This window comes from Echiichthys vipera (assembly GCF_963691815.1).
Source record: "Echiichthys vipera genome assembly, chromosome: 16".
Classification (NCBI taxonomy): Eukaryota; Metazoa; Chordata; class Actinopteri; order Perciformes; family Trachinidae; genus Echiichthys; species Echiichthys vipera.
Window position 1 is genome coordinate 27,573,549 of NC_139841.1, and position 22,983 is coordinate 27,596,531.

The 22,983-nt window shown below is 45.0% G+C and overlaps 2 protein-coding genes across 2 annotated transcripts; both read left to right on the forward strand.

Moving 5' to 3' along the window:
- The first annotated feature begins 1,091 nt into the window (after positions 1-1,091).
- Positions 1,092-13,166, forward strand: brap (BRCA1 associated protein). The gene is made up of 13 exons (XM_083929590.1): positions 1,092-1,462; positions 2,799-2,960; positions 4,216-4,438; positions 4,541-4,730; positions 5,016-5,129; positions 5,732-5,880; positions 6,102-6,177; positions 6,282-6,420; positions 7,436-7,545; positions 7,626-7,715; positions 7,816-7,919; positions 9,186-9,325; positions 12,516-13,166. The coding sequence occupies exons 1-13, from the start codon at positions 1,384-1,386 to the stop codon at positions 12,737-12,739; spliced, it is 1,800 nt and encodes a 599-aa protein (XP_083785716.1). The 5' UTR covers positions 1,092-1,383; the 3' UTR covers positions 12,740-13,166.
- Positions 13,167-16,294: 3,128 nt separating this feature from the next.
- On the forward strand, positions 16,295-22,338 carry tor4aa (torsin family 4, member Aa). Its single transcript, XM_083929593.1, has 3 exons — positions 16,295-16,321; positions 18,844-19,299; positions 20,874-22,338. The coding sequence occupies exons 2-3, from the start codon at positions 18,844-18,846 to the stop codon at positions 21,720-21,722; spliced, it is 1,305 nt and encodes a 434-aa protein (XP_083785719.1). The 5' UTR covers positions 16,295-16,321; the 3' UTR covers positions 21,723-22,338.
- The last annotated feature ends 645 nt before the right edge of the window (positions 22,339-22,983 follow it).

The following is a 22,983-nucleotide window of genomic DNA, read 5'->3' on the forward strand; positions in this document are numbered from 1 at the left end:
GAAGGATGGTCTGACGATCTGCAGTGTCATCTCACCGCCCTCTTTTGTTAGAAAATGGAAAACAGAAACACTGGAATGTCAAAAGTTTTTTTTTTTTTTAAAGAAATAAAAATGTAAATGTGAGAATTTGTTTGTGCAATGATGTCTGTTTTTATTTGAAAGCCGTGGAGCTGCAACGATAAGTGCACACACAGAACATTAATTACCTGCTGTTCTGATAATTTAAGGTAAGAGATGAGATTTTCCTTTATTTGTTCCACGAAGGGGGAAGTTCCTTATGCAGCAGTGTTATGTATTTATTTATTCCTGCATATATTTAATTCTTTTTATTTTATTTTTTGTATTCATTTATTTCAGTATTTGTTTATTACTCTTTTCATTAATACATTTATTTCAGCATTTATTTATTTCAGTATTTATTTATTTATTCCTGTTTTTATTTATACATTTATTTCAGCGTTTATTTAATTATTTAAGCATTTATTTTCTTATTTTTATTTTATTTTTGTATTCGTTTATTTATTTCAGTATTTATTTGTTTATTCCTGTTTTTATGTATAAATTTATTCCAGCATTTATTAAATTATTTCAGCATTTATTTTATTATTCTAATTTTATTTTCTGTATTTATTTATTTCAGCATTTATTTATTTATTCATGTTATATTTATACATTTATTTCAGCATTTATTTAATTATTTCAGCATTTATTTACTTATTTTTATTTTATTTTTGTATTCATTTATTTATTTCAGCATTTATTTGTTTATTCCTGTTTTTATTCAGACATTTATTCCAGCATTTATTAAATTATTTCAGAATGTATCTAATTATTTTTATTTTATTTTTATATCCATTTATTTATTCCAGCATTTATTTATTTATTCCTGTTTTTATTCATTTATTTATTCCAGCAGTTATTTGTTTATTCCTGTTTTTATTCAGACATTTATTTCATCATTTATGTTATTTATTTTATGTATTTATTAATGTATTAATTCATGTGTCGCCCTCCCTGCAGTACACGGTCGCCTCCTGTAGGTGGCAGCACCACGGCCGTTATCACCGCTGCTGCTGCTGTGGACGAAGAAGAGCAGCCTGCTAGAAACAGCTGTGAGCACACAGAAGCTAGTTAGCTGAAGCTGCAGTGAGTTAGCCGTGAAAACACAGGAGGAATGTTTGTTTTAATGGCGGAAGAAGACAAACCCGGTCTCTAACATCCCGGTGTAACGGGACTTTACCGCCGTCACCTGCATTTAGCCGTTAGCCGTTAGCTCTTCGGCCTGTTAGTCATCTAGCTGTTAGCTGCTTTAGCTAGCTGTCACCGGGTTGTTGTTGTTATTCTTCTTATTCTTTATAAAAGTGTCCGTTTCCTTTCAAACACATGAGTGTGTCTCTGGTTGTGATCCGTCTGGAATTAGCCGACCAGTCTCCTTCTCCGCAGGGTTTCCAGTATTCCGCCGGTGAGTGAAACCCTCATTATCACCCTGTTTTTAGGGTTAGCCTCGGTTAGCCGGGAAGCTAACCAGCAGTGAGCTGTTAGCCTGGTTATTGTCTGTTAGAGTAGATTTGATTTATTGAGTTAACCCAGAGGTGAAGTGGCTCTGTGCACCTTTACTTCAGTACTGTGCTCAAATACAAATTCAAGGTATTTGTGCTTCAGTTTGTTACTTAATGCCTTTTCATCTCAGAGCTAAATATTATACTTTTAATGCACAAGAAGAAAATATGTAATTTTTCAATAAAATGGTTTTAATTTAAAGGGATAACAGTTTTAATATTTCAAGAAAAAATGTAATATTTCTAATAAAAAGGTTGTAATATTTAGAGATCAAAGTTGTAATATTTCAGGAAAAAAGCTGAAAAAAATGCTAAAAATACCTTAAATACTATCATCTCTAACATCTCTCCATTAATTGCATGTATATAGGTCCTGCTTGTGCATGTGTGTGTATTTCAGGCCAGTGTGTGTGTGTGTAACATGATTAATAAGAGAGAATTAATGAGTGAAAAAATAGAATTTCCCCGTTGCGGGATTAATAAAGTAATTCTTCTTCTTCTTCTTCTTAATGTTTGTCATATTGTTTTGAAACGTGTTGTTCAAAAGTATTGATACTTTACAACAGTGCAATATTAGTACTTTTACTTAAGTAACTGTTTAGAATACTTTCCCCTTCGCTGAATTAACCCGTTATGAATTATGAATTAAGATAAGATATATTCCTTTATTAGTCCCACAGGGGATTACATTCCTAATTACAGCAGCAAAGTGGAAGCAAACATCAATCAATCAATCCTTTATGTGTTAGGGACAGTCACATTAATGAACAACGATACAACACATCACTGTAAAAGTGCCGGATTACAGCAAAGATGCTCATTTGCATCCGAAGTCCCTGCTAAAAGAATACAAATCCTACTAAATAAATAAATAAAATACAAATAGAAGAGACAAGACGCACCGCACAATACATGACACACTCAGGAGGACACCAGAGCCACACAGGATAAGACAATGAAATAAAACGTCATGTGCAATATGACACAGACGAGTCAGTGGTCGCACTTTTGATTTGATTTAAGCCACTTTTTGAGTCGACCTTTAAAAGAGGAATATGTGGGCGTTCCCTTATTGAAGCAGCATCAATAAGAAACAATACATTGTAGAACAATATGAACACTATAAACACAGGGGGATGTAAAATTATAAGAATAACGTGATATTGAGACGCTCCGTGTTCCAGTTTGTCCTTTTTAGCGCTTGCAGAAACTCTAAACGTGTGTCTCTGGTGTCTGCAGTTGAAGGCATGTCAGAGAAGGAGCTGCAGGAGAAAGCTCTGGGTGTCGCCAAACACACGCTGAGTGGAAAGACGGACCTGGAGCGAGCGGCCGTCCTGCACCAGCACATTGGCAGCAGAGCCATGGGGGACATGGTGATAGAAACGTTTGAGCCCAGCCCAGGTAAGAGGAGCTCCGACACGCTGGAAACTGATGAATCATTATCAATAGTTGGTTAATAATAGTTATTAATAGTTATTAATACTCTAGCCTCCTCTGTACCTCAGGTCTCGCTGCCCGACCATGTCTCTGTAGTGACAGCTAGTGTTTGTGTAGGTGTGAGTGTGTGTGTGTCTGTGTGTCAGCGTGGCTGTGTGTGTGAGTGTGTGTGTATGTGTCAGTGTGGCTGTGTGCATGTGTGTCTGAACGTATATACATGTGTGTGTGTCTCTGTGCATGACTGTGGGTTCGTTTAACTTTCTTCTCCTGATTTTTTATGTGTTTCTCTTTTTCTGTACATCTCTGTAACTCGGCACTTTGCGAGACTTTTCTGTATGAAAAGCGCCGTATAAATAAATAAAGGTTGATTTGATTTTGAATAGTTGGATCGTTCTTCATGGTCCATCATCAGATCATACCTTTTAGTTAAGGCTGGCAATATGTTATGTTTCTCTTAGTGTCAACAAATCCCGTTTAAAAGAGTACTAGTCGTAGTAATAATAACTACTGTATGTGCATTCAAAGCCTCTTCTTCCTCCGTTGTTGTGGTTGTTGTTGTTGTTGTTGTTGTTAAAAACACACCAATGAGCCACACTGTTGTTCCTTCATCATCATGAACACACACGAGTATATCAAAATATATAATGTATTATAAAGTATTAATACTTTGTTCTCTATTTTGCTCTCCAGTGTAAATACACACATTTAAGTTGATTTATCATTATTATGATTATAATGAACCTTTTTCCTACATATGTATATTTACATGTTTATCTCTACACGTCTATTTTTCCTTCTCCATTCTTTTAAATGTATTTCCTCATGCTCAAATGAAATGTTCGTGCATATAACTGAGCCTTTTTTCTTAAAATGAAACTGTATATTTGTGATTTTAAAGATTATTTTGGATGTTTTTCAAGCCTTTTATTTTATAGGACAGACAGGAAATGGGCTGAGAGAGAGAGAGAGAGAGAGGGAGACACATGTTGCAAAGAGCCGCAGGTCGGAGTCGAACCCGTGGCTGCTGCCTCAAGGACCTTCAGCCTCTTTAGGGCGTCTACTCTAACCACTGAGCCACCCGCTGCCCCCATATTTGTGTTTTTAAAGATTAAAATCTTAAGTAGGAACCAAAGCTGAGGGTCACCGGCGGGTTAGAGCATTGTCAGCCTTCTCCTTTTCAAAACACATCACAAGTGAAGCTGGTTCATGTTGTCTGCAGATAAAGGAGGAGGTGAGGGCTCAGCGGAGCAGGACGGTGGACCTGCGGCCGCTCCGACTGAAGCAGACGATCTGGAGACCACTGAAGGTCCACAGGACGACGGCGAGGCCACAGCCGCCACCCCCGACTCCCCCTCCAAACAGCTGCCGGACCAGATCTCTTTCTTCAGCGGGAACCCGTCTGTGGAGATCATCCACGGCATCATGCACCTCTACAAGACCAAGTGAGTCACGCCCGACGCGTGTGGTCATTCCTTCGGTCGGCTGTGGACGTGTAAATGTAAAAGTGCCGTATGAATAAAGTGGTTTCCTTTGTGTCGTTGCAGCAAAATGACGTCTCTGACTGAGGACGTCAGGCGCAGCGCTATGGTGTGCATCCTCACGGTCCCCGCGACCATGACCAGCCACGACCTCATGAAGCTTTTGGCCCCTTTTAACGATGTCATGGAGCACATGAAGATCATCCGGGACTCCACCCCGAACCAGTACATGGTCCTGATTAAGTTCTGCTCACAGGTGAGAGGAGAAGGGTTGTTTTCATGGGTTTGTCTGAGGATCAGTTCAGAGTTTTCAGTGTGAGCCGTAGCTGCTGTGCTGTGTTCATGTTCTGGTGGTGTGTTCAGGGACGCAGGACTTCTCAGTTTGCTGCTTTATAACATTACATTCTGTTTTTCCTCTGACACTAAACACGCACACTGATCGTTTGCAGCTTCAGACTTTGGACTCTGTGGTGTGTGTGGACGTTTGCACCCCCTTTATTTCTGACTTAATGCTGCTTTTGTCTCCTCCGCCCTCTTGTAGGCAGACGCAGACAGTTTTTACACAGCGTGTAATGGTCGCCAGTTCAACTCCATAGAGGACGCAGTGTGCCAGATGGTCTATGTGGAGCGGGCAGAGGTCATAAAGTCTGAAGAGGTAACTGTCCCCATGAAATAGATCTCCAGATGTATTCTTTAAACGCAACCGATTATTTTCTATGTGGTCATTTTATTTCTCTTTGTGCAGATTTTACATCCATTTTAGTTGTTTTGTATGTTTTTGTGCTGGTTTTGCATCTATTTTTAGTCATTTTGCATCTTTTTGTGGTGGTTTTACATCTATTTTTAGTCATTTTGCATCTTTTTGTGCTGGTTTTGCATCTATTTTTAGTCATTTTGCATCTTTTTGTGCTGGTTTTGCATCTTCATGGTCGTTTTGTGTCTATGTTCAGTCATTCAGCATCTCTCTGTGGTGGTTTTCCATCCCTATAGTAATTTTTTGTCTCTTTGTGGTCATTTTATATAGTTCTGTGTATACTTGTGTTTATTTAGCATCTCTTTGTGGTCATTTGTGGGTTTTTGTCCAGCTAAATGTTCTGAGTCAGGGCCCCTGACCTTATGGGCCCCTTCGTCTGTGTATAGACACATTCAACAATCCATCCATGGTTTTACTGCAGCACTTACGATCCCAAATAGGACCTAGTTTCCTTTCTCTAATTTCCTCGCCTCTCCCTCTGACTCTACCCCCTCCCCCCTCAGGGAGCCAGTCTGCCGGTGATGGAGCTGACGGAGCTGCCAAAGTGCACCGTGTGCCTGGAGAGGATGGACGAGTCCGTTAACGGCATCCTCACCACTCTCTGCAACCACAGCTTTCACAGCCAGTGTCTCCAGCGATGGGAAGATGCCTCGTGAGTGGTTCACACACACACGCGCATGCACACACACACACACACACACTGATGACAGAATCACATGCTCTCTCTCTCTCACTGGTTGTTTCTCCAGGCTTCAGGTCATGTGATGTTTGCTTTTGTCCTCCTCTTTGCTCGTATTCTTCTGTTTCACAAAGGACACACACACACACACACACGAATGACAACAGCTGAATACGCGCGTGCTCTGTTTTCAGGTGTCCTGTGTGTCGGTACTGTCAAACGCCAGAACCAGTTGAAGAGAACAAGTGCTTTGAGTGTGGCGTGCAGGAGGTAACTGGTCCGTGTGGCTCTGCATCTCGTCCTGGATCTCCTTTTACTTCACTGTTCTTTGAGATTGAACCTTTTCTCAGCCCACACGTCTCTGTTCTCTGTAGAACCTGTGGATTTGTCTGATCTGCGGGCACATCGGTTGCGGTCGCTACGTCAGCCGGCATGCCTACAAGCACTTTGAGGAAACGCAGCATACTTACGCCATGCAGCTCACCAACCACCGCGTGTGGGACTACGCAGGAGGTACTGAATTTATGCGTGTTTGTGTGCTAAATGAGGAAAATGCAAGATTACATCGTCAGGACTTCAAGAATTTATGGATATCAAAGCTGCATTCATCCATTTTTGCCACTGGAGGGCAGCAGAACACATGTAGAGAGACATCCCTGTTACACTTTGTCTCAATTGCTTTGGCACTTTCCTCCAAACAAGTCCTCAGCACTTCCCCAAAACCGCTCATATGAGCAAGACATTTGGCCTGAACAGTTAATTTCCTGTGGACTTTTAAACTTTTAAAATTCTGATTGTGTCTTTCGTTTAGAGAACGATTTTTTAGGGCCCATACGCCCGTGAATATTCTCATGTGTCCAGGTCGTCGTTCTCCTCAAAGCAATTTCAGTCAAAAGCAACTGGACTTGGTTATTTGTGTAGGAAGACGTTTCACCTCTGATCCAAGAGGCTTCATCAGTTCATGTACGCACCTGACCAGGACCAGGACCAGGACCAGGACCAGGACCAGAACCAGGACCAGGACCAGGACCAGGACCAGGACCAGGCTGGGACTGGACCAGGACCAGTTCCTAGACAAATAACAAAGTCCAGTTGCTTTTGACTGAGATTGCTTTGAGGATGGTGCCGATACGTTTTTTTTCAGCCTTAGCCGATGATCAATACAGACTGCCGATTTTCTTGAGACGATATTTGGCGCTGAAACGACTTTTGCTCCCTCAGTTTACATCATAAAAATTACACAATGATGAAAACAAATGTTTCCAGTCTCAACTTAAAAAAAGGAACATTTATTGAACTTAAAAAAGGCGTCTCCAGCAACACGGAGCGGCCTGTGTACGCCTGTATGTAAACAATGTCGGGACAAAACTTTCGGCGAACGCAGCATCTGCACCGGCCGATATCATTCATTCATTCATTCATCTTCAACCTGTCGGGGTCGCGGGGGGCTGGAGCAGATCTCAGCTGACATCGAGCGTATCGGTCTATCACTACTTTTGTGACTCTACCTGATCTCTGTGGTTTCTAGATAACTACGTTCACCGGCTCGTGGCCAGCAAGACGGACGGGAAGATGGTGCAGTACGAGAACGAAGGAGACACCTGCCACGCTGAGAAGATAGATGCACTTCAACTAGAGGTGAGTGCTTCTTTTGTTGTCGCTCTGTTCGCTGAATCAACGCCAGAAACGACTCAAGCGTGAACTCTCCCTGTGTGCAGTACTCGTACCTGCTGACGAGTCAGCTGGAGTCTCAGAGGATTTACTGGGAGAACAAGATCGTTCATCTGGAGAAGGAGACGGCCGAGGAGGTACCGAGAGCTCCGCACCACCACACAGGCTCTGAGAGGGGCAGACGCTGTTCGCTTGCTCATTCCTCGTGTGCACACATGCATCTTTTCACTCTTTCAGATAAACAACATGAAGACTAAATTTAAGGAGACCCTGGAGCGCTGCGATAACTTGGAGCGACGGTTCGGAGAAATAAGCAAAGACAAGCAGAGCATGGAGAAAAAGTAGGTGGAAGCTGAGACGTCTGTTGCTTTTCCTGAGTTACTTTGAACCTTTTTGGCCGTTCTTCTGCGTCTGTCTTTGTTTCTGGAGGTTTTTAGGAACCTGATTGAGGCCCGGTCCACACGAACACGGGTACTTTTGAAACCAAGCTTTTCTGGCCCCAGGTTAAAAATAAATTCTCGTCCAAACCACCGGTGATAAAAAAGATCTCTGTCCACATGAAACCGCAAAATCCGCCTCAAATAATGTCGTGCACACGCCAAAGCAGTAGGTGGTGATAGCACTCCTAACATCTCATCTCATCTTCAGCCTCTTATCCGGGGTCAGGTCTCGGGGGCAGCAGCTCCATCAGGGGACCCCAAACTTCCCTTTCCTGGGCCACATTAACCAGCTCTAACTGGGGGATCCTGAGGCGTTCCCAGGCCAGTGTGGAGATCTAATCTCTCCACCTGGTCCTGGGTCTTCCCCGAGGCCTCCTCCCAGCTGGACGTGCCTGGAACACCTCCCTAGGGAGGCGCCCAGGGTTCATCCTTACCAGATGATCCTGAACCACCTCAACTGGCTCCTTTCAACGCAAAGGAGCAGCGGCTCTACTCCGAGTTCCTCACGGATGCTGAACTTCTCCCCCTAAGCGCTCCTAACAGGAAGGCCATTTCAGCCAATCACAAGGCTGGAAAGATTAGTACCGGGAAAACCAACAATGCTGAACGGAGGCCGGGCAGATTCCTTCATGTGGACAGTGAGAAGTTGCTAAATAGAAGCAGTATTTTGGCTCGGTCTTCCAGCAACTCGGGGTTCAGTGTCTTGCCCAAGGACACTTCAACATGCGGACCGGGGGAGGTGGGGATCGAACCACCAAATCTCTCGAATGGAAGACAATCCACTCTTCCACTGAGCCACAGTCGCGCTCTAGACGTGAACAGCAACTCCGTCAGCTGGTCACGTCTAAAGCGCTCCACACGTCTCTGTGGATACAACTGATTGTTTACCTTCACACAGTGTGATGACAAACAATGTCGACAAGAAGTGCGGTTTTCCTCCTGTCCACACGACACTGCTGAAACTGGACTTTTCCCCTAAAGTTCACCCTGGACTCCGGTTATAAAAAAAATCCAGTTTCAGGAGCCCACAACCGTGGTTACGTGTGAATGAAAGACTAAACCGCGCAGAGAACCACGCGGTACCCGCGTTCACATGAATGCACGCTGTTAAAAAATTCTCTGTTGAAGGGAAACGATAAACAGCCGCGTCTGCGTTTGTCCGCACAGGTGCACCCAGCTGAGCAGTCGAGTGGTGAAGCTGAGCCAAGAGCTGAAGGAGGAGCAGGAGATGAACCGCTGTCTGAGAGCCAATCAGGCGCAGCTGCAGGCCCAGCTGGCGGAGGAGGAGCGCAAAGGAAAAGAGAGCGGTGAGTGAGCGGGAGGCGAGCGCAACTGATCATCCATACAGTCTGTAGTCGTTTAGGTAATTTAGTCACCGTCACAACACAAAAGGGAAGCTCCCCTCTTAATTGCAGTTTAGTTATAGATTGTTTATTGTTTGGGGGATAAAAGGGAACTGCAGACCAGACAGAACCCGCAGAGTCGCTTCAGTGGCGTGTGAACGCTGTCGACGTCTCTACATACATTAGCTTGTCTACTTCCAAATAAGCCAGCTTCTCATTGACCCTAACCGCAGTTAATGTGGGACTAAAGAAGCCAGGGCGACAGGAACGTGCTTGGGAGGGATTCACTGCACAGGTATTCAGAAATGCTCCCACGCGTCTGAAGGTAGACGGGTTATTTTAGTTTGTAGGTCACACACGAGAGTTCACTTCCTCATTCATACGCAAATATTTGTAAATGATGAGTTACAGCTGCAGTCACATTCAACAGGAGGTGGTTTTTGGGTTCTGACCTCACCGTGACTCAATGCACCCTTTTGTTTTCACAGTATAGAAACACAACACACACACATATATATATATATATTATTTTTTTATTATTATTCTTATTATATATATATTTTTTTATTTCACTATGTTTAATATAATTTCCTTTTTTTATACACAACATAAAATAAAAAATACAACCATTTGGGACCAGACATTACCTAGACACACACACACACACACACACACACTCACACACACACACACACACACACACACACACTCAACTTGCACAAAAATCAGAAAGAATATAAATAAATAATAATAATTTAAAAAAATATATATATATATAATAAAATAATGATCATAGAAATGATTATAATTATAATAAAAAATTACACAATTAAAAATAAAAAATAAAATAAAACAATTTGTAGATATAAATAAAGAAATGAAAGAACAGATGAATTAAAAAATGATAATGAAATAACAATAATATTAAAGAAATAAATACATATAAAAATAATTCATATAAATAAAGAAATTCATGAATAAGATACAATTAAATAATGATAATAATAATAAGATCCAATTAAAGAGATATTTGAATGATCAAGTCCTCCTTTTTTTAGCCGTGTGTGAACATCGTGAGAGCAGCACGGTCACCGCATACACACGGACGTTTCAGCCCTTTGCCTGGAGGGCACCTGGACGTGCAAATGTCGCGTCCACAGTTTAGACATACCTGTATTTTTCCTTCAGCTCTGAGGACGAGGAGTGTTCAAACAAGTTCTCCCCCCTCGCGTGTGCTCCGTGTTTATGTGGAGACGCACGCACTTTGTGTCATTTCACTCGTTTTGATGAAAGTTTTGTCCCGTTCACTCGTGTTAACGTGAACACGTGTCCTCTGAGTTTGTTTTTCAGAAGCTGTGGTCAGAGTTGAGTCAAGGGATGTTGTTGTTACACTCGTGCGTCCGTTGTTTGCTAGCTCGCAACCGTGGTTAAATTGACTCGAGCTAAATCAACACTTGTGTAAATAAATCTGTTTCTGTTGCATGACTCTGTAAAGACTGTTGAGAGAAGTAACTTAGATGTTTATTTCATACAAAGCTGAGCAAGAGTTCTTGTTTTGAACAACAGGGAACTCCAAACTTCATGGTTCTAACTTTTAAAAGCCTGCTTCTAATTGAACGCACAACAAAGGGTTTCTGAATTCTGTATTTTCCTTCACTATAAGTTGCACCTAAAAACCTACAAATGTCTCAAAAGCCGACAGTGCTCCTTATAACCCGGTGCTCCTTATATATGGACCAATATTGAGCCACAACAGGTCTCCAACTACGGTGAGCAGCCGCCGACTCTATTTTCCCCCGTAGAAGAAGTAACGCGCGGTGCATGTTGAGATATACGACTGCGTGAAGCGTGCCGTTTCATTTCCATGTGTGTGTTTGTGTAAAGAGCCCAACATGGCTCCTGTTAAGAGACACGCTTACGACGCAGAGTTTACACTCAAGGCCATTAGTCACGCAGTAGAACACGGGAATAGAGCAGCAGCCAGAGAGTTGAACATGAACCAATCAATGGTGCCGAAGTGGAGGAAGCAACAAGACGACCTCCCCTGACTGTTGTGTTGACGTTCCCTTTAGCGCAGCTCCATCTAATGGATGCAGAACGTAACCCCAGCCTCCACTGTAGCGTCTGTTCTATGCTCCTTATAATGCGGTGCACCTTATATATGAAAAAGTTTCAAAATAAGACATTCATTGAAGGTGTGCCTTATAATGTTGTGCGCCTTATAGTGCGGTAAATGCGGTATTTGGTGCAGCAGTGTGGGATCGTGGCAGTTGTTGTCTTCATGTCGGTCAGTTAGGATTCCTTCAGTGTTCATCGTTCAGGAGGTTGTTTTTGTTTTGTCAGGACCCTGAAGAAACGCATGAAGCTCCCGGTCGCCATTTTAAACACGGGGAACACGTTGATTACGTTCATCACTCACACCCAAACTTCCTCAAATGTGCATAAACGTTTTTACACTCGCTTGAGGTGAATTCTGCCTTTCCTCATAACAGGGTTGATGCATTAAATGGGATATGGAACAAACACCTTAACATCAGCTGATTCTGCTCTCTGAGTCTTTCCAGTTATTCCCATGACGTGTCTCTGTCTCCGAAACATGGACAATACTCGCCGACATGATAGAACAATAAACACCCCCACACACACACACACACACACACACACACACACACACACACACACACACACACAGTCAACCACTTTGACCTTACATGATCTGAATGAAGAAAGGTGGTCCCTGTTCTGTTGGACCTGGAGCGTTTGCTCTGTAACTGTCCCTGAATCCCTGAAAAATCAGTTTTCACTTCATCTGTGAAAGTTCGGTTAACTTATCCGGTCTTTAAGTTGTGACGTAACTCCCTTCAAAGTACTGTTTCCGAGTCTAAGTCGATCCAAACCTCGTATTTCTACGATGTTGCAGTGCCGTGTTCCCCGTTGTTTGAACAGAATAGTCATTTTACCACTTTCCTATCGTTGGAAAAGTGTCTCACTGAAGAAAGTAGTGATCGTAAAATGTTAATATGTTCGGCCTTTGTTGTTTGTTTTGTTCGGCGGAGCTTTTGGACCCGGAAACAGTATTTTGAAAGTGTCTGTAGAGTCTGTTTTCTTCCTTTAAATGTCTTTAACGTGTTTATCGTCTGGTGTGTCCCCGTAGGTGAATGTAAGGACGGGGCGATCGCAGAGCTGCAGGAGCAGCTGAGAGACGTGATGTTTTACCTGGAGGCACAGCAGCAGATCGAACACCTGCCTCCGGAGGCTCGCAGTGAAATCCAGGAGGGGCAGATCAACATCGCAGCCAGCCCGTCGGACAGCGCGGGAGCAGCGGGCTCCTCCGCCTCCGCCAGAGGCAGGAGAGGCCGGGGCAGGAAGAGGAAGTAGGCGGCGGTGTTAGATCTACCGGAACTTGCTTAAAACAAAAAAAAGAAGCTGTCGCAGAAGTCGGCGCGGACACACGGCTGCGCTCTGTGCTTTTTATTCACGCGTGACTGTGGTTCCCCAGAAAGCACTCCTCGGAGAAGAGAGAGAGGACGTCGTTCTGATGCTCACCTGCACAGTTCCTCACCTCCACCTCATGTAGCTCCAGGGTGGATGTCTCAGTGGTTGAAGACAACACCTGGTCGTCCAAATATCCTCTGCTGTTTCCAAATCTGTGTGTGTGTGTGTGTGTGTGTTGGTGTTTATCACATCCAAATTCTCTTCATTTGTCCTCAGCTTCAGATCCTGTTATCAAAGTCCGTCTGACGTCTTTATATTTACTTCAAACTTAAGTATTTGTTTCTTTTTACGTGTGAGAAATGAAGCTGGTAGATGAACGTTTGCTTTGAGTAAAAGAAAATTATGTTTTCCAACTCACTCCAGGCTTCTTTGTTTTGTCTGTTCCCCCCGTCGTCGTTCCTCAGGACGACAAACGGATGATTTCCCGTGTTGCTTCTTCTGATCCGTGCAGTTTATCAGTGTTGGAAACTCCAGGGAAAAGGAGCCGGAGCACGAACCCACTGACTGTAAAGCAGGAAGCAGGAAGTGCGTTTGCCCTTTCACCACCCAGGCGTACGTGTACCACAGGAGGTACCGCCGCTGTGGAACCAGGAAGTTCCACTAAATCCTAAAAATGTAAATAACGATTTGGATTACAAACCAAAGCTAATCTTTAACATATTTATGAGTCAGCTGTTTACACCCCGACATACTGTGGTTAGTGAAACATGTACTGAACTAAAGGATGATTCTGTGGTTCAGTACTTTACAGTTCGACTCCACCGGACGTCAGTGGAAAATATGCTGTACTTTTCATTTCACAGCTGCAGTTGCATCGTATTTTGCATAAAAACACACGATCTTATGCTAAAGTATGACTCATGGTTAGAATCAGAGCTTCTACAGCTGAGGAAAGTGACTGAACACTTATTTAAATAATCATTAATTGTCATTTTTTTCCAATATTTCCCTTTTAAAGCTTCTCAAATGTGAAAATGTGCTGTTTTTCTTCGCTTTTTATTCATATTTTGGAGACGACGTTTGATGATAAATGCACTGATTTATTGGTAAATACGGGACATTCACAGTCTGCAGCGGCCGTGGTGTGTATCTGCTTTGTTTTTGCGGCAGTTAAACGCGTTAAAGGTTAAAAAGGCTTTTTGAAGCACAGGTCAGCCCCACAGGTCAGCGTGTTCACGGAGCAGCAAGTGGCTCTTCTCGCTCCTTTGTTTGAGTCACTCCTCAGTGAAACCTGCAGAAACATCACGTAAACGCTTTGTTGGACCTGAAAGGCCTTGATTCAAACGTTCCTACGGTCTTTTACACTCAGCATCGTGACTTCACACGCTTGTCAGATCACAGAAACACCCAGAGAAGCTGCTCTAACACCTTTTTTAACGCTCTAAAAATACAAACGCGCTCATGAAAGTGCAGCTGTTGTCGTTGCAGCTCGGACGTCTGACTGGCTGCTCCCCCCCGACCGCCACCCCGAGCAAAAACGGCCACATCTGCCCAGAAAGGATGCCGTCACCACGCGTGACTAAGCCTCCTCTTCCCACTGCAACATCAACAGTTTACTTCCAGCAGCCGGGTGAAAGTAAACTGTGTACAGAGGCTGCGTGTGGCTGCACACAGGAACACACTGAGGGGTGATAAATGCTCCCACTTCCTCCGCTTCCTCCTGGAGTCTCACGGCTTCCTCTTCATCAGCAGCTCAGCCAGTCTCTGCTCACACGGTCAGTGTTTAGGAAAGTGAGCGTGCAGTCAGGGGATGAGCTGCAGAGCCACGAGCGTTACGACTTCAGTCACAGGCAAATGAGGCCGTATGCAAACACCTGACACACCTTTGTTTTCTGTTTGTATCCCACGTCCGGCCTTTAAAGGTCGACTCCTCCGCAGCTACAGGGCCGCAGCTAACGCTCGTTTTTCATTTTCCTTTCATCCTTCGTTTCAACAATGTCACAATGTGGCGATGGCACGTTCTCAGAGTCAAAGATGACACGTTGATATTGTCTTTCCTGTCTTATGAGAAGTGGAAAAACAGCTGTTTGTCACTTTAGAGGCTGAAAATGACCGAAACCATCACTCCTCAGTCCTTATTTTAATAAATACAAAGACATGAGCACAACATTGGAAAGATTTAAAGGTCTTTTGCAGGATTGTTGGTGAAGAAACTCAGTTTTTTGTGGTGGTTTTGCATCTGTTTTTAGTCATTTTGCATCCTTTTATTCCAGTTTTGCATCTATTTTTAGTCATTTTGCATCTTTTTGTGGTGGTTTTGCATCTATTTTTAGTCATTTTGCATCTTTTTATGGTGATTTTGCATCTATTTTTAGCCATTTTGCATCTTTTTGTGATGGTTTTGCATCTTTTTTAACCATTTTGCATCTTTTTATGGTGGTTTTGCATCAATTTTTAGACATTTTACGTTTGTATGTTGTGTATGTTTCTCTCTGTGGTCATTTTACACATATTTTTAACCATTTGGCATCTCTTTATGGTGGTTTTGCATCCCTATAGTCATTTATTCCAGTGACATGTTTACGGTATAGGCCCGTTCGGTGATCCATCCATGGTCGGGCTGCAACAGGACACTTATGTAAAATCTCAATGTGCAAAGTAACTCAAGTTGTCGCATAAATGCAAAAGAATGACTTAGTTCCTTCTGAGATGAGATGGAAGTAGAAAGTGGGTAAAGTACTAAAGTAAAGTACCAGAACCTCAAAAGCCCTCCTGCAGTCACAGAGAGGGCAGCGTGAGAGATGAAGCCTGCAGTCACAGAGAGGGCAGCGTGAGAGATGGAGCCTGCAGTCAGACCAGCAAACACGTCAGGATCAGTCAAGGTTCCTGTCTGAGAACCACAGTTAAAGCATTTAGACAGAAGCAGCAGGACACAACAAAACTAAATCACTTAGAACTAAACTCTGTGTGTCTGATTCATAACTGACGCTTAGATTCGAAGTTGAAAAGACACAAATGAGAGTGAGCAGCTGCTGAATGAAGCCGGTGCGGTGCAACACGTCAGAGGGTTTGCAAACAGCAGAAAGAAGAGTGAGAGAGAGGAAGAGGAAGAGAGAGAGGGGGGGAGGAGGAGCCAGCGGATGGTTGAGAACAGGATTCAGAGTGAAGATAGACAGACAGGAGGGCTCTTCCTGAGTGCAGCTGCCGGCCGTGCTGCTCTCTGCTCTCTGCTCTCTCCACTCCCCACAGCTATGGAGTGAAAAAGGGACTTCTCTTCTTCTCTTCAGGAACATTTGAGCCACACTGAAGGTAAGAGAAGAGGGTTTTTCATGCATGTTTTTACTTCACCTCTCAGTTTTCATTGTCCCAGGACCTGTTCTGTGTTAAACCACACACACACACACAAAAGAGAGCTGCTAACCCACAACTTTGGGTGTGTTTTGTGTCTTTTAAGCTCCAGGTTTCTGCATGTGTTTGCAGCCCAGACGCACGCAGGACCCAGGGAAGCAGAGCTGACAAAAGAAGGTATTTTCTTACACAGCAAACATCCTCAAAAGAGCTCTAAAATGTTTGGTATGCGGCCCGTCCTCTCAGGTCCATGCATGTGAAAAGACAGCTGATACTGATACTTACTCTCCCCTGTGAGCTACACACACACACACACACACACACGTATTAGAAGTTCCCTAGAAATTACACTGTGCCAAGATTATTATCACACTCTCACAGTGCAGTCGTTTTTCCTTGGAAACAGGGCCGTTCTTCCTGTCTGCTGTGCCAGGAACAGGACTGTATGACTGTCTGAGGATCCATGGAGGTCATTTGCATGTGTGGCGCATTGTGTCGTCGATCTGACCTCCTCTGGGTGTAACTGATAGTTCCTCCTTTTTTTGTGGGATAAAAAAATGCAGCAGAATGGATCCTGTATTAAGTTCTGGATCCACCTGCAGATGATATTTCCTGCTTTCACAGAGGAGATTCTAGAGGCAGCTGGGGCTAAACTTCACATGGTAGGGCCTCGAACCGGCGTTCATCTCCATTATACGTGTGTTTGAACTGAATCATCACTTGTTACAGGGGTAAAAAAAAAAGAAAGAAATCCAACAGGAGTGGGTTGAGTCAGGTGGGGCCCCTTAAGGGAGGTCAGGTCTCCTGCTGTCGTTGCAAACTGTGTGTGTGTGTGTGTGTGTGTGTGTGTGTGTGTGTGTGTGTGTGTGTGTGTGTGTGTGTGTGTGTGTGTGTGTGTGTGTGTGTGTGTGTGTGTGTGTGTGTGTGTGTGTGTGTGTGTGTGTGTGTGTGTGTGTGTGTGTGTGTGTGTGTGTGTGTGTGTGTGTGTGTGTGTGTGTGTGTGTGTGTGTGCGTGTGTGTGTGTGTGTGTGTGCGTGCCCCCCCACACAGAAAACGAAAACTACGCATTTCCTTTTAGTTTGTGGTTCATGTTCATCTGGTTCTTCGTCAGTTCGATCAGTTTCACAGTCAAACATCTTCATGTGCTTCGTATCACACACACACACACACACACACACACACACACACACACACACTCAGGCATGTGCAGCACAGTTGAAAAATGGCTACAAAGGCCAATAATAGTGCTTGAGTTAAGCGGACTGGTTGTACAACAGTGGTTATTTCTGCAGACTAACACCGTGAATGTGAATTATTAACATTTTTAAAAAACCCGTCTGAATGAAAGAATGTGTGCAACAACACGCGGATGTGATGAATGAAGATTTAACCTCCAAAACTCCCCGTGAGTTTATGATTCGGAGCTCTGCTGTGTGAATTAACACAGGCCGGCGACGGTACCTGAAGGCACCGCGCTTCCTTCTCCCTGCAGGAGCATTTCCACAGTATTTCACATGTGATTTGAACATCACGTTTGAATGGTTCAACAGCAGAAGATGTGATCGAAAGCAGCTGACGGGCGGAGACTCCATCTATAAAGACGTCTTGGCAGCTCTCTGTTTGGCTCCAGCTGCAGTTATTTCAACACTAACCCACCGGAGCTGCAGCAGTCCTCGTGTTTGCAACAGCCCTGTGTTTAAATCTGAAAATGAACGCTTTCCTTTCACCTTTCACTCCTCTACACCGTCACTCAGGAAAGAGGAAGTCAAACGTTGCACTGTTAATGCGCTGTAACTGACTTCAGATCAGTCTGTAGTTATGATTAGCATCAGCCTCGACTCAAGAGCTCATGTCTCATCAATGCGTGTTGTTGCTGGTTCGGCTTCTTCCCCGGAGTTGTTGGTGCTTTGTCGTCTCTCAGGTCTCTGCTGGTTGTGGTGGCGCCTGCTGCCGTGGTCCTGCGTGACGCTTCCTGCTGCTGTTGTCGCTGTTACTCATATGTACCATCATTAGTTTGTGGATCGTGACATTTGTAGCTATAGAAGCATCATCAGTGGTGTGTCTCGCTGTATCGTGGCTGCTGTGGCCCCTACTCATCATTGACCATGTTTGCCACCATAATTGTTGTTGTTGTTCATGTTCTGTCACCTCAGCTGTGCTTGTTTTCACTGTTCTGCTGTAATAACTGCTGTGACATATGGGTCATAATCACATTACTATAGATGTTGTTGTAGTTACTGTTGCGCTTTGGTTGCATGCATCTCTTGAAGTGTGTCTGTCGTCTCTCTCTGTCTGTCTTTGTGTCTCTCTGTCTGTCTTTGTCTCTCTCTGTCTGTCTTTGTCTCTCTCTGTCTGTCTTTGTGTCTCTCTGTCTGTCTTTGTCTTTGTCTGTCTTTTCTCTCTACTTTTCTTCCTCCCCAACCGGTGCAGACAGATGTCCGTCCTCCACAGGGCTGGGTCTGTCTGACGTTCCTGTCTGTTATAGGGAAGAGGTAGAGCGGGTCTTCCTCCATTCAAAAGATCGGTGGTTTGATCCCCAGCTCCTCTGGTCTGCATGTTGAAGTGTCCGTGATGGGATTAATTAAGTGGTCTGAGTCTGATTTTGAGCCAGAAACCATTCAGTAAAGCTGCAGACGTGAAGTCAAAACAGAGCTGAAAGAGGATAAAATGTCATCGTGTCGTCCTCTTTCTCTCTGCAGATGAGCGACAGCAGCACCTCAGCCTCTCTCACGGAGGGCGAAGTCGAGGGAGAGATGGATGAAGAGGTGGACACGGAGATGGAGGGTGACGGAGAGAGAGATGAGAAACACAGGGACAGTCCGCTCCCCAGTCTGTCCAGCTTCTCCTCGTCGCTGCACGCCGTCATACGCATCAAACAGAAGTACCGGGCCATGAAGAAGAGGCGTCAGGAGATGGCCCTGGGGCTGGGGGGGGACAGGACCCTCGTGGGAGCCCCGGAGAGAACCAGCCCCAAAATCTTCACCTTCGACGGACTCACCCCCTCAACCTTGTCCTCCATCCCTCAGAAGAAGAAGCGGAGGAGGAGGAAACGGGTATTGTTTCCCAACAGAGGCGGGCGCCGGGCCCCTCCCAAACCAGCGCCCAGCCGAGCCAAATACTGCCTGTACCTGCTCTTCGCCATCGTCTTCATGCAGGTAAAGCAACTACATACTCTCCCAACATGTGTTCTGCATTATAACTGGTGAGGGGGATTCGTTTAACCATTAACCTCTGTGTGAAAAGGATGTGACGTTCATGGACGATCCGGTTCTTTTGAACAAAAGGAGCCGAGTCGTTCTTTGTATGGTTCTTCACTGCCTGCTCTGGGTCCCCCATGCCGGGTTCCAGGCCGCTCTCATCCTTCAGGGCGTCAAGCAACTGTTCCAGGATTAAGAGCGCCAAACTTCGCGTTAAAGCTCATTTTTGCTCCCATTTCGTGTGTAAAAAAAGACGTACGTTATCAATGTTCTCATCGTTCTCATCGTCACTGTCCTCGTGCTTTCGTGCGTCCCTTACGTTGGAATGGACGTTGAGCAAAACATCCTCTAGAGGGTGTCGAAAGGCTCCGTCCGTATCCGTATGCGTATCTAACGTAGAGCATAAATGAGCCTTTAGGACGCAGGTTACAAACACCAGACTTTCACCCAGCAGGCCACGGTTCGTGTCGCGTTCATGTCCCTGTGCGTCACAGTAGTTACGTTACAAATGCACCTATTTTTTTAAGTGGCTTTGTATATTTTTATAAATCTAACAATGTAGTTTCATGGCAGTTCACAACATAAACAACGTGTTCCCCATGTTAAAACAGCCAACAGGAGCTTTTGACCCGTGCAGAGCTACCCCAAAGCTATGGGTTGTGGGTTCATGCTCCCACGACACTTCTGCCCGACAACAGCAGCAGCAGGACGCACAGACAACTGAAAAAAACACACACCAACACACGTGACAGGCAGGTGTGCATGCACAAAGCCCCTGAAAAAAATATTTAAAAAAGGTAGATGAGTCGCCCTTCGAACGGTTCCCGGAAAGAAGCGTCTCCCATCATCGCTGCCTCATCGCTGAGTCATCAATCATTCATCTGTTGATGCAGTGGCAAGTGCTCACCAGCTCATTCACGCCTCAGGCCTCTGGTGCTGGGTTTCCACTTCATGCATCAAATAAACCGTTTTCGTGTAACAGCCGGACGTGGCTAACAGTGATTAGCTTGGGGCAGCACGGTGAAGGCATTCAAAGGTCTTTTTTAACCACTAATGCTGCTGAAAATAACAGCAAACCTCTGCAGCAGCATGAGAAGAGTCCGTAGGTAGGTAAGTCTTTAAAACACTCTTTAACAAACTCTTTCACTTCACTAACTACGCTGTTGCTGCTTTGTTTTGTGTGTGTAGGGACTCTTCTCATGCTGCTGCAGAGGTTTGCTGTTTGTGCTGAAAAAGACCATGGGATGATTTTACGCTGGTATTACACTTTAAGGCGTGTGTGTGTGTGTGTGCGTGCGTGCGTGTGTGTGTGTGTGTGTGAGACTCTGAACCTCTTCAAAGGATAAACACCGTTTCCCGCAACAGAGCCGAACACCTCCAGCGCCCTTTTTTTTTTTTACCCTTACAAAACTTGTGTGTGTTGATTTCTCGTCTACCTACTGCAGAAAGAATGCTCTCTAAAGATTCGTACGCAGCTGTAAGTGTAACTGCTCACATCACTATCTTAATGTCCGTCCTGTGTGTCTTCTCAGGTGTACAACGCCATAGAGAACTTAGACGACCACGTCCTCAGGTATGACCTGGAGGGGCTGGAGAAGACGCTGAGGAGAGAGGTGTTCGGGCAGCAGGGGGCGGTGGACGGTCTGCTGTCCCACCTGAAGGACTACCTGTCCACCTACGTCCACAACAAGCCCCTGGTGGTGTCCCTGCACGGCCCCAGCGGCGTGGGCAAGAGCCACCTGGGACGCCTCCTGGCCGGGCACTTCCGCTCCGTGGTGGGGGAGACGCTGGTGCTGCAGTACTACGTCCTCCACCACTGCCCCCAGGAGGCCGACGCCCTGCGGTGCGCCCACGACCTCTCAGCTCTCATCTCGGAGATGGTGGAGCAGGCCGAGGAGGAGGAGAAGATCCCGCTCTTCGTGTTCGACGAGGCGGAGCACATGCACGGCGAGATCCTGGACGCGCTGCTGCGGCTCGTGGCCTCCAAGCGCTCCAACGAGTACCTGAACGCTATCTACCTGCTCCTGAGCAACCTGGGTCACTCGCACATCACCAAACACATGCTACACAACGCCTCAAGTATTTCCAAGGCGCCCGGGCGTCAAAGCAACCTGGTGAAAGAGCTGACTCCGATATTACGCGGCACTCTGGAGAAGCTTCACCCGCTGTGGACGGAGGCGGACGTCCTGCCTCTGGGCCTTTTGGAGAAAAGTCACGTGATGGAGTGCTTCCTGGATGAGATGACGAGAGAGGGGTTCTACCCGGATCACACCAACATCGAGCGCCTCGCGGGGGAGATTGAATACTACCCTGAGAAAGGGGGGCACGAGTACTCCCAGACGGGCTGCAAGCAAGTGGTGGCGAAGGTCAACCTGCTGTGAAATCCTCCGCAGGAAACGCTTGGATGTTTCACATTCTTCTCACAGCATGAAGAAACGGCGCCTGAGGGGGAGGAGTGAGGTTACAGGGTTTACAAAACCTGAATGACGCAACTTCGGAGCCACAGCTTTCAAGAGGAGTTTTGTAAGAGTGAAAAAACCCCAGATGATAAAGGACGCTGAAGATGTTCGGCTCTGTTGTGGGAAACGCCGTTTATCCTGTGAAGACTTTAAGAGTCAAACACGACACCAGCGTAAAATCATCCCAGGGTCTTTTTCAGCGCTCACATCCGTCAAATAAGACATCTTGTTACAACTGCTAACGGAGAATTTCAGAGTGGCTAACAGCCGGGCGTGGCTAACAGTGATTAGCTCGGGGCAGTACTGTGAAGGCATTCAAAGGTCTTTTTTAACCACTAATGCTGCTGAAAATAACAGCAACCCTCTGCAGCAGCATGAGAAGAGTCCCTACACACACAACAAAGCACCAATGGGCTCCTTCCTTTGGGACTGACTTTGGTAATCCACTGTAATGGACTTTACTATGAGAGGAGCTGGTACAGGGGCCAGTAGGTAAGTCTTTAAAACACTCTTTAATAAACTCTGGCTTCACTAACTACGCTGATGATGCTTTGTTGTGTGTGTAGGGACTCTTCTCATGCTGCTGCAGAGGTTTGCTGTTATTTTCAGCAGCATTAGTGGTTAAAAAAGACCTTTGAATGCCTTCACCGTGCTGCCCCGAGCTAATCACTGTTAGCATCTCTCCGCGATATCTCCGTTAATAGTTGTTACACATGAAAAAAACTGTCTCAATTGCTTTTTTTTATGCGTGCAAGTGTGGAAAAAGACCCTGGGATGATTTTACACTGGAGTTTGACTTTAACTGAGAATGTTTGTAGTATGTGTGAACTGACCCTTTAACCCTCAACCAGACACAGCAGGACACGAGTGAGACCAACATTCATTCATGTATTAAGGATACATGAGATATATTTAGAATGCATCAGTTACTAACACACATTTTAGCACCATTAGCCCTTTAGCTAGCTGCTGTGTGATGCAGCATGACTTTAATTAATGCTAGTGCAAGTCAGCAAATATTTCTACAATGTGAACTTACAAGTTCCAGATCCTGCAGATGGAAAGAAGCTCGCAGGGAGGAACGTTTCCTGCACACCAGTCATCTCTTGGCCCCCGACACGTTTATTTATTAAAGACGGACAGTTTAGCACGGATTTACGACGCGTTCACGTTCAAAGACGTG

Bases quoted from the DNA above. Each gene is read 5' to 3' on its own strand.
- brap (XM_083929590.1), top strand. From the start codon at position 1,384: ATGAGTGTGTCTCTGGTTGTGATCCGTCTGGAATTAGCCGACCAGTCT. The intron at 5,130-5,731 runs GTAACTGTCCCC...CTCCCCCCTCAG, and splicing joins AGGTCATAAAGTCTGAAGAG to GGAGCCAGTCTGCCGGTGAT. The intron at 9,326-12,515 runs GTGAGTGAGCGG...GTGTCCCCGTAG, and splicing joins GCGCAAAGGAAAAGAGAGCG to GTGAATGTAAGGACGGGGCG.
- tor4aa (XM_083929593.1), top strand. From the start codon at position 18,844: ATGAGCGACAGCAGCACCTCAGCCTCTCTCACGGAGGGCGAAGTCGAG. The intron at 19,300-20,873 runs GTAAAGCAACTA...GTGTCTTCTCAG, and splicing joins TCGCCATCGTCTTCATGCAG to GTGTACAACGCCATAGAGAA.